The sequence below is a fragment of the Streptopelia decaocto genome (assembly GCF_964273445.1).
Source record: "Streptopelia decaocto genome assembly, chromosome: 5".
Lineage (NCBI taxonomy): Eukaryota > Metazoa > Chordata > Aves > Columbiformes > Columbidae > Streptopelia > Streptopelia decaocto.
The window spans coordinates 35779076-35792175 of NC_138659.1; the positions used below are offsets into that span (position 1 = coordinate 35779076).

The following is a 13100-nucleotide window of genomic DNA, read 5'->3' on the forward strand; positions in this document are numbered from 1 at the left end:
CCATTTTAAAACTGTAGTGACACAACCATACGAGTCCTTCACAGGCCTCAACTTAATTACACCTGGGAGGATGCTGTTATAATGTATTAATTATATTTTAAATATATAATATTATAATAGCAGACAGACTGCACTAGCCCAGCAGGTTTGGAAACGTCAAATCTTCCCCTCTATGTGTCACATAACCAAACCGAGTTCACGGGTCGCCGCGTTTCCCGGTGAGAACTAACGGAGGATAACGGGGTGTCGGGTACTTACTGCAAGTTCCACCGCTGAACATGGGAATTGTTTCAAACATCATCTTGTGAAACAGCAGTGCCACTGGTCTGTAATCCAGGTGGTTCTTTAACAGATAGCTATAGTAATACACGTAGCGCCTCTGACTGGGAATTGTCACTCCCTAAACACAGGGAAAACAAAGGTTAAAGGTATCATTTATTAGCATCGCTCGCAGAGCTCCTGCCCACTGCCTCAGAAAATCATTGAAAGCAAATATAGCACCAATGAAAAGGTAGCTAAAGCACCTGGAATAAACCACCGTGCTTTATGAGGAATGTACATCTGCAGCAGCTACGCAGGAGATGGAAACACCGAGTAAAGCACCTGAGAGCAGAGCTGCACCACGTTCTGCACGGCACAGAAACCCAGCCCCACGCGCCTCTGTGCAGAGACTCCGCACCGCCCTCAGCGACTCCTTCATCCTGCACCACCCCGAGCACCCTGCAGACATAAAGACATAACCCAGCTCCAAACCATTCCCAAAGATGCCTCTGTACACGTTCTCCCCTTCCCGAGACACGTGCCCACGTCCCTTGGACTCATCCTGCGCAGCTTTTCAGAGAAAGCTGTTTGCACGCAGTATCTAACACTAAGCAATTAATTACCAAGCAGTCCCCAGCACCCAATGAGCAGGGCACTGGTGTTCCAGTTACTTTAAACATCCACCTCAAGTAACAAGGCAAAGAATGACGATTTTTCCATACAGAGACCCTGAAGGCCACCATTTTATGCTGCTTTTAAGCAAGTTTTTAAGCACCGATACAGGAATTACATTTTGACAGCAGCTGAAGTCGGAAGGTTCTAACTCTGTTTGCTATTAACACTCTGCTCCAGACTGGTGCTGCCTTCTACTGCAAAATGTTTTCACAAAAGTCAAAAGTGGAAAGTTTCATTAACACAGGCTCAATAGCCCAAACTTAAATGAAAGACTTTACTTCAGGGTTGTAATTCAGCTAACACTTGCTTTGAGAATACAGTACCAAAGAGCATTTTAATTACTGAATTTAAATCAAACTTCAAGTAAAGGAATAGCTTTAAAGCTCTTATATTTTCAAGCAAAAGTGATAAAGATGAAAAATAATTTCATTCCCTAGAAAATGCATTACATGGCTTATAACAAGCCATACTACACACTCGCAACTGTGTCAGTAAGTAAACTTTCATATTAAAACTAAATGTGAAACTGCAATACGCTGGAGATAACAACAGGTTTTCATATGAGAGTCTATGAGCATTTTGGTCAAGAAACTGTAGAACGCAGTATTTCTACAAACTGTTCCTTTTAATATCTGCTTCACCTTACAAGAGCCATAAGCTATGAGCAGCTAGAGTACTTTTAATTTAGTAAGCACCTATCACTTCCCGACTCTATTTAAAAACAAAAAGGTAATTGTTTCCTTACCACTGCAGCTGTTTCTAAATGGCAGAAAAGACTTTTCCCTACAGCACTTGTACAACCTTCTTCAGTAGCCCAGACTGAGAACACTTTCACCTCAGAAGACATCTCAGCGGTTATTAGACCCACTTCTTGAGGGAGCTTCGCCGTTTGCTTCCCTGGGATCTGAGCCTCACGACCGAGAAAATCTCATCAGCAATTTGCCAAGCAGAAGAAAGCCATAAGGAAAACACAACCTCCTCCGCTCAAGAGATTCTCCGTGTTGTGAAGGATTGGCCCCATGGAGAACACTTTTATAACGAGCTGATATTCCAAGAAGTGCGATCAATCCCCACTTTTACTCAAGAAGAATAAAGAACAGGGAAGCTGGGAATAGAGTGACTGTCAGGGAGTTTGCAGGTGACACCAAGCTGGGAGGAGTGGCTGACACTGGAAGCTGTGCTGCCATCAGAGACCTGGACAGCCTGGAGAGCTAGGCAGGGAAAAATTTAATGAAATAGAACAAGGGCAAGTGTAGAGTCTTGAATATGGGCAGGAACAACCCCAGGTTCCAGTATAAGTTGGGGAATGACCTATTAGAGAGCAGCGTAGGGGAAAGGGACCTGGGGGTCCTGGGGACAGCAGGGTGACCATGAGCCAGCACTGGGCCCTTGTGGCCAGGAAGCCAATGGTACCTGGGGTGGATTAGAAGGGGGTGGTCAGTAGGTCAGAGAGGTTCTCCTGCCCCTCTGCTCTGCCCTGGGGAGACCACACCTGGAATATTGTGTCCAGTTGTGGCCCCTCAGTTCCAGCAGGACAGGGAACTGCTGGAGAGAGTCCAGCGCAGCCACCAAGATGCTGAAGGGAGTGGAGCATCTCCCGTGTGAGGAAAGGCTGAGGGAGCTGGGGCTCTGGAGCTGGACAAGAGGACACTGAGGGGCGATCTCATTCATGTTTACAGATATATAAAGGGGGAGTGTCAGGAGGATGGAGCCAGGCTCTTCTCGGTGACAACCAATGGTAGGACAAGGGGTAATGGGTTCACGCTGGAACACAAAAGGTTCCACTTCAATTTGAGAAGAAACTTCTTCCCGGTGAGGGTGGCAGAGCCTGGCCCAGGCTGCCCAGGGAGGTTGTGGAGTCTCCTTCTCTGCAGACATTCCAACCCGCCTGGACACCTTCCTGTGTAACCTCATCTGGGTGTTCCTGCTCCATGGGGAGATTGCACTGGATGAGCTTTCCAGGTCCCTTCAACCCCTCACTTTCTGTGATCCTGTGATTTTCTCCTCAAGAGGCTGACATTTCCCATCAATCACCATCATCATTTTTTAAAAGGACATTAAAGAAGCTTCTTTAGTCCCTATGTCATAGTTTCACAGGGCCCTGCCAAGCTGTGCAGACATCACAAAAAACATCAGGTGCTGCTTCTGGTTCTCCTCTCAATGTAGCACAGGTAGTATTATGAAGAACAAGCATTTTTTGAAGTAATATTCCCACATTCACTTCAGTAGCATGCCCTGCTGTAACAGCAAAGCCAAAGCTGCAGCCTCAGACTAGGCTTATGGCATGAGTTTAGGTTTAGCAGAGGCTGTCGCCTGAGTACAGCGAACAAACAGGCATCACAACCGCTCAGCTCTGACACATCAGATTTCTACCCAGCTCAAAGAGCCATCCTGAGACTTCCCCGCACAAAAGCACTGGTTTCTATGTCCAGTTACACCACTGTTAGGAGCTGCTCCTAAAAATGCAGCAGTCAGTATGATGCTCCAATAATGCTCCTGAATGGATCGTCTTGAGCTCAAGCACTTGAATGTTGCTCCCAGCTGATATCAACCTGTTGAGTTTATTCTTCCTTCCAAGACTAATCCTCACCATAAAACCTTCAGGGTAAAAGTGGGAATAAATAAAGACCTTCTCAAGCTGTAGGAAGGTAAGCTGTCAGTCTTCACCTTCATAGTAGTATTTCAGTGTTCCTCTTAAGGAAAAAACAGCTGATAAGCTAACCAGATCAAACAGCGGAAGCAGCAGCTGTTTCAGAAGACTTTTTTTGGGGTTGATTTCTCCCTCAGCTCTGAAAATGAGCTGGACAATTACAGTTCTTCATCAATTTCAGAGAAGTTTGTCTCCCTTGATTCAAAGAGAAGAGAAAAATCAGCCCTGTTCTACTACAGTGGTGGTGACTGACAGACAAAACCATTGAGCTCTTTTATTCTTTCTAATGTTAACCATTACCTTCTTCTGAATAGGTTCCCCCCACTATAATGAGTTTCAGAAACCAAAAGAGTCAGCTTATACAGAGGAAAAAACCCAACCAAACACACACAACAGGTTTTCTTCTTATTTTCTTATTCTCCACCACCTTTCCCAGGACAACACCACATTAACAGACTATCGAGGAACTGTCAGCCTCATCTACAGCAACTCTCACTTGATGTCGCAAATGCCTCTGTGAAGCTTCTTCCCTCAGCAGGCACTTGGGAAAAGCTTGCTACACAAGTACTCGAGGTTGTTCTCTTGACCAATTAGTCATATTTCCTCTTGCAATTAGACTCGCACTTCCTGCCAGCGCCGACTAAACCCTCTAGAGAATCACTCTGCCATGTACCTTAATGCCAATGGCGACTTTAGCTATACTGTTCTGAGCAGCTATATACACGTGCACCTTGTGCTTGCCTTAAACGAGGAAAATTTGGTACTTAATAAAGCCAGTTTTTCTTCATCATGCATATTGGTTGCACAAAAAAAAAAAAACAACACAACAAAGAAAGGCATTTTCTTGTCCCTAGGTGCAAACAACTCTTGTGATGCCTCATTTACTTTGAGTTCACGAAGTCAGTTACATAAAGGTGTGGTGAAGCACCAAATCAGAGCACAGCACTTGACATACAACACTGACATACAGGCCACAGGGGAAGAGAAAGCTCCCAGAACCTGCACTGAATACCTGTTTATAAACACTATTTTAAGAATTATATGAATCAGATGCTGCCCGCTGTCCACATCAAGATAACCATGCTGAAGTAGAGCTGGAAAAAAATCAAGTCTCCCAGTACAGACATCAAAACTAAACCAAAGTTGCTGGTTACAGACAATATTTACAGTGAAGCTAAACAAGACTCTGCTATTCCTGTTTATTAAGCGCTGCCTTACCTCAAACATGCCAGAGGCACCACCGCTGAACACCCCACTGACCTTACCCTCAACACAGGAACACGCAGAAGTGCACCCCTCTTTTTTACAAAAGGCAAACTGGGGTATGCCACATTCACCATATATTTGTGAATTTTTGCCATTTTCAGGATATTTTATCCAGGTCTTTAGATAATCGCTATCAGCAGGAGGAATCTACACTGTTTGTTCATCACACAGCTCATTCCTATCCGCTATCCTACACTCTTGCCACAAGGTTTTGATAGGAAAGCTTCGTGCTGTCTCCACTCAAGTATTACACCACAACTATATTCTCAGCAGTACATGGAATAACAGCTTCATCTTGTAAATAGGGTAAACTAAGTTATTTGCTCCTTCCAGTGAATTAACAGCCGAATTGTAAAATTCCTCACGTGACACTTCTGCTCTCAAGAGCCTTCAAACACAAAGCTCCACTTATTAGAGGTATACGCACTGTGAAATTAATACTCTATGCAAATATTACACCTTATTATCTAGAGAGGATTTCAAATAGGGAGGTTAAATTCCCACTAATGAGGCATGACACACTGTTAGTGCTAAGCCTGCCTGTACCACTGACAAGGAGGTAACAGAAAGCTCATGCAGCCATGAGCATCATTTCTCTGAAATGAAATCTTCCCATTTCTCCTCAGGAGAAGTACAAGTAAGTACAATAAATGGCAGCACCCCATGAAGGAGGCTCCAGGGCAGCCAGCCTTTTAGTGAAAAGGGCTATCCAACAAACTCTTCCAGTAGGGATATTCAACTGTAACAACTCCACATCTCCAGACACCAACCACAGAAGAGAACCTGGGGAGGTGAACCACTCAACCCATTCAGGCAAAATAAGCTAGAATAATCCTCTTATTTGGGCTGAAAATGCTGAAGGAGAAAGGTCATCAACTGCCCATTTGCTGCAACACACAGCAGAATGCTATTCAAAGGGCTATTTGAAAGAAACTGTCCAGATCTTCTTGAACAGGAGATGGAAAGAACAGACTGGTTTAGTGTTGTGACTAATTGCTACTGCTCCTTAGGAAAGCTTTTTCGCAGCTGCACTCATGTCAAAGCAAAATCAAACCAGATATAACAACTGATGAAAAGTATTTCTTAACGGGCTTGACTATTCAATGAGCACAAGGGGAAAAGCATAAAGATACAGGTACAAGAACAGAAAATAGCTCACCTTCTTGTCTCTGGTCCTTACTTCCCCGTAGAAATCTAGGGCTTCTTGAGCCTTTAAAAACTTGCCTCGATGCAACAAATATGCACATATCATTACACCAGTTCGTCCCTTTCCAGCTTTACAGTGGATTGCTGCAACGTGATTGTCGTCTTCACTCAGCCATTGGTCAAGATCTTCACAAAAGGGTTTGATAAGCTCTAGCTGTGGTGGGTTATGGTCTTCAAAAGGGTACTGTGCAACTGCAATGAGAAGTAGGCACTTATCAAACCCTCAAATTACAGCGAGCTCAACCAGACAGGTCAACTTTGTGATAAGCATGCAAATAAATCAACTTTCCAAATAACCCGCCTGTCTTATATATAGATATGTATATTTTTGTATTCCAATATTATTCAGAAATGTACTGCATATCATATGCATTGCAGAGATTTATCTAGTAATTCCAAAGCAAGCATCTTGCTGCATGTAGAGATTATTTCACACCCCCACCGAAATGACTGGAACAGGCTCTGTGTCTTAAATCGCAAATTCTCTAGAATTCCAGAGTGGCACAAAGAATAACCTTGTGAGAACCCATTGCTCCAGCAATAATTAGACTACCTGCTGAGAGAAAACAGGCCCAGAGCTCAGTCACTAATCAGACAACGGGAATTTTGCTGAAAAATTCTGAGCGCAGTCGGGTCTACATTGGGAACGAACTCTCAGAATTTGCTCAAAGGGGTTTTGAGACAAAAACCCTGCAATTTCCACATTAAAAGAAATGTAATTGAGAAAGAAATCTCATGTAAAGCACTTGCAATACTTGGAGGTTTTAAAGTCAAACCACTGAGCTAAGTCGGTCTTTTTCTGATATGGATATATACAGGCACACAAACATCTTTTTCCATCTAGAGATGGACAGAATTTGAAGCAAGCGTGCGGGAAATGGAAGAAAACACAGGAGAGCGAAAAATGAGCCATAAGCAGAAACAAGCAGGCAGACCTCGAACACCTGAGATGAGACGACAGACTGCCTGGCACAATTACTGTGCTAATTCCATCAGGAGAACAGCACTTTTTATAAAAGCGCACCCCAATTCTCAATTGCCAGACTGGGGATCTTATAAATATAACTCTGCTTCATTTAATAATTCTCAGCTAGAAATACCATTTCCTTTTCTGGTCTAAAAAGGAATACATTTCATTCTTTGGCAAGTGTTTGTATTCGTTTTGTAAGTACTAGTCCCTTGTCGCACAGGCCGGGCTCTTTGTGATGAATCCCCAAGGACTCGGGGAGCAGAAGCGAGGGATGAAGTTGTGGAGCTGCTAAATCACCGCAGCACAGCCCAAAGTCTTTCAGAGGGATCTGCAAGGACAGTTTATTCACTCGCAGTACTGAGCGCCCACTTAATCTCTCAAGAGACCAAATAGGCAAGCCCAATAAAGTGAATAATCTTCATTACAGCAGCAGCAAAGGTTAGTGAAAATGAATGTACACTAATAACTTCTTCCACGTGGAAGATCTAAAGATCCCCCAAATAATATTTTTGTATGAACTCAGAGTGAATGCTGCTTTTTTGCAGCAGATGTAAATGAAAGGAGGAATTCTAAATGCCTAAGAAGCTATTAGACTCAAAGTTGTACAGCAGCATCTCCTATCATAACTAAATCCAATAAGGTTCCAATAAGGAGGGACAAAATAGTCCTGAAAGTACGGTCTGAAAAATGCGAAGTGGTTCACAGCATGCTGAAGGTGCTCCCCAAGATTTGGGATCAAAGGCAAACTTTGCGGTATTGTCTTCGAAGATGGAATGAGGAGCAGATGAAGTGGGTGCCCTATGATGGCTCAGAGGGATCCCGAGTCAGAAAGCAACCTTAGGAAACACTGAACTGCCTCATCATTGAGAGGGTCCATGGGTTTTGGTTCCTAACACAGGAACATACATCAAGGAGAACGGTTCTGCTAAGTCTCTCCAAGCTCCCAGATACTGCAAGAAGAATCCCATAAAGGAGCAAAGAAAACAAACAAACAAACATGGAAGTACTTCAGAAACTGCAAAACGCCTGGACACAAAGCAACTGTCCAAAGATGAAGAGCTTTTAGTGTTCAGTTTGAATTCGATGCAAGAGAACCCCAGCTGAATAATGAACTACTATGGTGTTTCATGCTAAGTCTACAAATAAGAAGTTCCCTTTGAAATTAATTCAGTTCAGAGACTTTAGAGCAGAACTGTTGCTCCTCTGCTAAGGGAAGGCCTGAGTCACCAGTTGGGTTATCTAATGTAATTAATTTGGGGATGAAAAGGAACAAAATGCACCACGTAGCTCCCTACAACAGCGTCATCTTACGCAGACGAGGAGCTGTGCAAGGTGCCGTCACAAACAGCATTTTGGGCTGGGATTAACAGTGAAAGGATCTGAGCACCTGTGTAGTAAAAAGCATAAATTAAAGCAAGCACACGCTCTGGATGTATTAGAAGTATGTCCTTTTCATTTAAGCCTTTTCTACTCTTGTCCAAAGTATTGCTCAGTTGTAAAATACTTCTATTTTCTGGCTTCTCTGTGTTGGGTGAGGTTTCAAGACACCATCATTCACCACCGCAAGAGCAAATCAGAAGTGAGGACGACTTCAACGTGACAATTTTAGTCCTTCTATATTCAACCATTAAAGCAGTCAATTACATTTTGGTCATGTTCTAAACGCCCTCTTTACAACTAGAAGGATGGTTAATAATAATCATCATCATAATAAGCTGAACTCTTGCTATGATGTAGTATTAGCACCTAAACCTTCCCCACTGGCTCTGGTAGCTCTGCAAATGTATAAGAATCAACTCATCTCAAAGAGGCATCACACGGCAATTTATTTTGTTTTTTTAAAGCCACTGAAGGTTTGTTCCAGATCTTCAAAACGTTGTTTTATATGAACAGTGACAGTGGCTTAAGTATTCTCCATTTTTATTCTAAGTGATGCTCCTGCATAAAACCCAGAGTTCTCGAGGCTTCACATCTATATTTTACAAACAGTTTGTACACCGAATTCAACAGAAAATCCTATATAATCCATTCTGCAACGTTTTTTCCAACAATAGACTTCTGAGTGCCTTACTAGAGATCTTGATCTAGATAACTGGCAGCAACAGACTTTTTTGAAAGCATCAAGAATACAGCAAGTTTGTCCAATGACTCAAAGCCACCTGACATCATTTCTTTTGCCCCAATCTCCTACATTACTATTCACCAGCTTTATACGTTCATTCAAAAACGCTGAAGTTTAAAGAGAAGAACAGTAAAAACATACCTCTGCAGTTAAATTTGGCGGTGTCATAATGTCTTTCAGCACATCTGGAAAAGAAAAGTAGACAAGAGTTCAAGGCAAGTCTCTGATGCACTCGCAACATCTGTCACACCTTGGAATATACAGATCAAATCATATATAGCCAGCACCTTCATGACTTAAAAGCCAGAGGTTATGTACGGATAAACTGGTTTGTTGCAGATGCATAAATATGCTCACTAAAATGTCAGTTATTTTACTGAAAAACAATTACTTACCCTACGGTAACTGTGGTGCATCAGTATGTTTTAGTCAGTGTGACTCTCAACGGAGATGTTCACACAAGTAATGCAATACACTATTACTTTTTAACACCGTAGTATTAACACCTCTAGCCACACAAACACAAAGACCAGATGGCTACGACCTTCCTCCAATTGACTCTGAACTCCAAATGCATCTCAAGATGCGTTAACAACGTGGGTGCTGGGGATGCCGAGGACATTTCAAGGATGCAACCTAGGAGAGCATTCTTCCTTCAATTACAGGAGCATGACAAGACCACCAGAGCCCACTGAAAGCACCGTAACGGAGATCACTTGTATCAAGCAGAGGTTGCGCTAGTGCTCTCCAACTCGGCATTTGTTCTTCAAATTACGTGAAAAAAGGCCAGTTGAGCAGTCTTCCGCCCAGAGACTCCGGAAAATGGCACGTTTCCAAAGACCGGAGCTGCATCAATGTCTGTCTCACCGCTCTGTAAGAGTCCCACTCTAGTTAGTTAGGTAGTAGTGCAGCAAACCACGCTGAACTAGTCTTGCAGGATGACTTGCCTAGGGACGAACACCAGTAACCAGATACAGACACCCCGATCAGCAGGGCTCCGATACAAACGGCACGCTGCAGGAGAACGAGCTGCGTCAGATGCTGGGGATAAGGGGAAAGAAGGCAAGGAGTGGATGACCGCGTTTAATTCTCCTTGGAGCTGCTCTCTACAGGCAAAATGACGCACCCCTACACGATGCCAGGGAAAACGGAGTTGAGGAAGGAAAATGAGAACAATCCTGCCCTCAATCAACAGGGTTCCAGGTTGAAACACAATGATGGGGAGGCATTTCAGCAGGCAAAACACATCTAGATCTTCTGTTCCTATTTTAACTTGTACTCTTCACAGGGTTCAAACACCCACACCACTTTCAGGACTGGCATGAGTTTCTCTTAATAGGTAAGTTATGACTGCAGCCTTCGGAGCCATACGGGGCTTACGTGACACTTTCAGACACGCAAACTTTTAGGCTCCTATTTCTACGACTGTTGCATGTAACCGGAGCCTTGTGTGCACCGTATCGAACTCCATCCATGAGACTCGCACGACAAGGATGGGGCAGCTCTGCTGCGGTTGCACGTGTGCTCGGCGCTTGCCTTCCTCCGAATCCCAGAGCCTCCTCACCTCCAGCCTCTGCGAGGGACACGTCTGGCAGTTTATACAGCTCTGGTCACACTGCTCCCGCTTCCTCCGGGTCCGAAGTGATATGGCACAGGTTAAGCTGGCAGACGGGACTCAAAAAGACCCGCTATCTGCACTTGAGCATTTAAGAAGAAAGGTGAGATGTAGTATGTACATCCAATATGGAATCACCTCACCTGGAGTGGCCACCAGCTAGGCAAGGCCTGTTACAAACTGCTCAGCATATGAATTTTGGAAGCCGAGCCTGCTGGGAAGCAAAGCAGTTAACGCACTGTCTTATCCAAGAGTTTCCTTCTTCCTTTTAAAGAAACACCCAGTTCAAAGGGGTAGTACCAGATGAAAGTCTTCAAAACAAACAAACAAATCCACATATGGGCAAAAAAGCCTTCAAGTTTTGAAGTTTGAGAGGGTGTGAAGTAGAATACCATCAGGGATAAAAAATAGTTGCGTTGATAGCGAGGACAGAAAGGGAACACAGCCGTGTCAATCCAGGCCCTCTTATGGGAGCTGTACACAACACAGGGCAAACACAGCACCCCAGACATGGCTGTACAAAACATACTCCAGTTTAACTACACAAAACACTTCTGTATCTGCAGCAGAGATCCCACCAACACACACTTTGGGGGATGCGTCCACTGCTCCACATTTCAAATGCATTTGGTTTTGTTGTTTTTAAACACTATTAGACCTGTAATACAGTCAGATCTCCAGAAATGTTCAGAATTTGAGTGAGGGGTGCGGGTTCCCATGGTTCTTGTAATCCTGCCGGTGATTGAAGTGAGTTTAAAGGCAGACAGGCACCTTTCTGATCGTCACCATGATCCCACTGGAGACTCGACCAAAACCACGGCAGCCTGTGCCAAAGCCCAACCCCACGTACAAAGAGATACACGTAGTTTGCATATAAAACCCACATTGTTCATTACAGCCTCCTTTAACTATCTGCCCATAGGACAGTTAAAAGAAATACACTGGAGAAGATGGAGACTAGGACAATAAGGGAAGGTAACAGTTTGGTATGTGAAGTCAGGAGATGCAAATGAAAGAACTTGTTGAAATAAAGAAGAATACTAAAAGAAATAGAAAAACGTTCAAGGCACACATGAGAAAACCAATGCAAACAAAATTGAATTGAGTGCTCAGACATTCACTGGGAAGTTAAAAGCCAAGATGCAAGGACAAGGCAAAACTGACACTGAAGCGTCAGTTCAGAAAAACCTCTCTACGTCCTTTTAAATGAAACTGCTCAATACACACATTATTATCGACTTCATGGAACAGCCACCTTAAGGGAACTCAAACCCCATGACAATGTTTGAAATAATTCAGAATATAATCACAGAACTCCTCTGCACTCCCACCTCCTCCTCTTAAACACAGACAATAGGTTGATTATTTACAAAAGGATCAGCTTAATCTGAAGAGATGCTGTGCACTGAAACACCTGAAGGCTGCAATTTCTTCCCATCTCATGACCAAATATTGCAACAATTCACCTAATAGGACTTGTGTACTTAACATGTGGACAAATTGTGCCTGGCTTGTCCAGCCAGATACCCAGTTTAAAAGTTACTCTTTCCAAGCTGTGCAGTAATCACTCGAATCTTCATTTGCATCTGCTCCATGTTTTAGGAAGGAAGTAAAAAAAGGCATGAAAAAGAAGATGACAAAAAGCCCACAACACGTGCCTTGGACAAGCCCTTTCCACAGCTGAAAACACATTATCGGCAACAGAAATGTCAAAAGCTTGTGTCTTGTCACAGCTCTGCCCACCTAAAATACTTTAAAGCTGTCCCTATGTAGAGCTGGGGATTGGTTTTTGGTTTTCTCCAGTAAAATGAGGTTACTGACACACAGCAAAGCGGCAACTTTTCAAGCACAGAAGTCATACTCAACTCCTACTTTCTGACCAAGCCTGGAATTAACACACAACAACCTACTGCTTTCACCTGTCACTACAGGGGGGTCTAATAAAACCACGGTGGTTGGATTTACGTGATACATATCTCCACAATACATTGTAATTACAATGTAATGCGTTGCCTAGATTTCCATACTACAGGAATTTTTCCATTAGCCGCAGATATTTAGAAATATATTCATTTTGAACCAATAAAGCCTTAACAGCTCGGAGAATCAATAAAGCTTCAAATTAGGTTTCTGGGAAAAAATGAGGGGTAGGAAAACCATGACCTACTTTTCAACATCAGCTGACGGCACCGAATCACTTATACAAATGAAATTAGCCTGAGCTAACATATAAAGATGATCAAGGAACAGGAACAACAGAATAAAAGTTCCCTTCTGGAACAAGAACAGCTTTCTGCACAAATTCATTTTTCAGAGGAAAGTGTTGCACTTAAAG

General features: G+C 43.3%; 1 protein-coding gene across 1 annotated transcript in view; it reads right to left on the reverse strand.

The window, feature by feature from the left end:
- The window catches only part of PTEN (phosphatase and tensin homolog), a 47489-nt gene that overhangs the window by 14172 nt on the left and 20217 nt on the right, over nt 1–13100 (reverse strand). Inside the window, exons 4-6 of the mRNA XM_082052922.1 lie at nt 9292–9335; nt 6012–6250; nt 259–400 (exon numbers count right to left, since the gene is read on the reverse strand). Of these exons, the coding sequence (XP_081909048.1) occupies nt 259–400; nt 6012–6250; nt 9292–9335 (425 nt within the window). The remainder of the gene's footprint in view (nt 1–258; nt 401–6011; nt 6251–9291; nt 9336–13100) is intronic.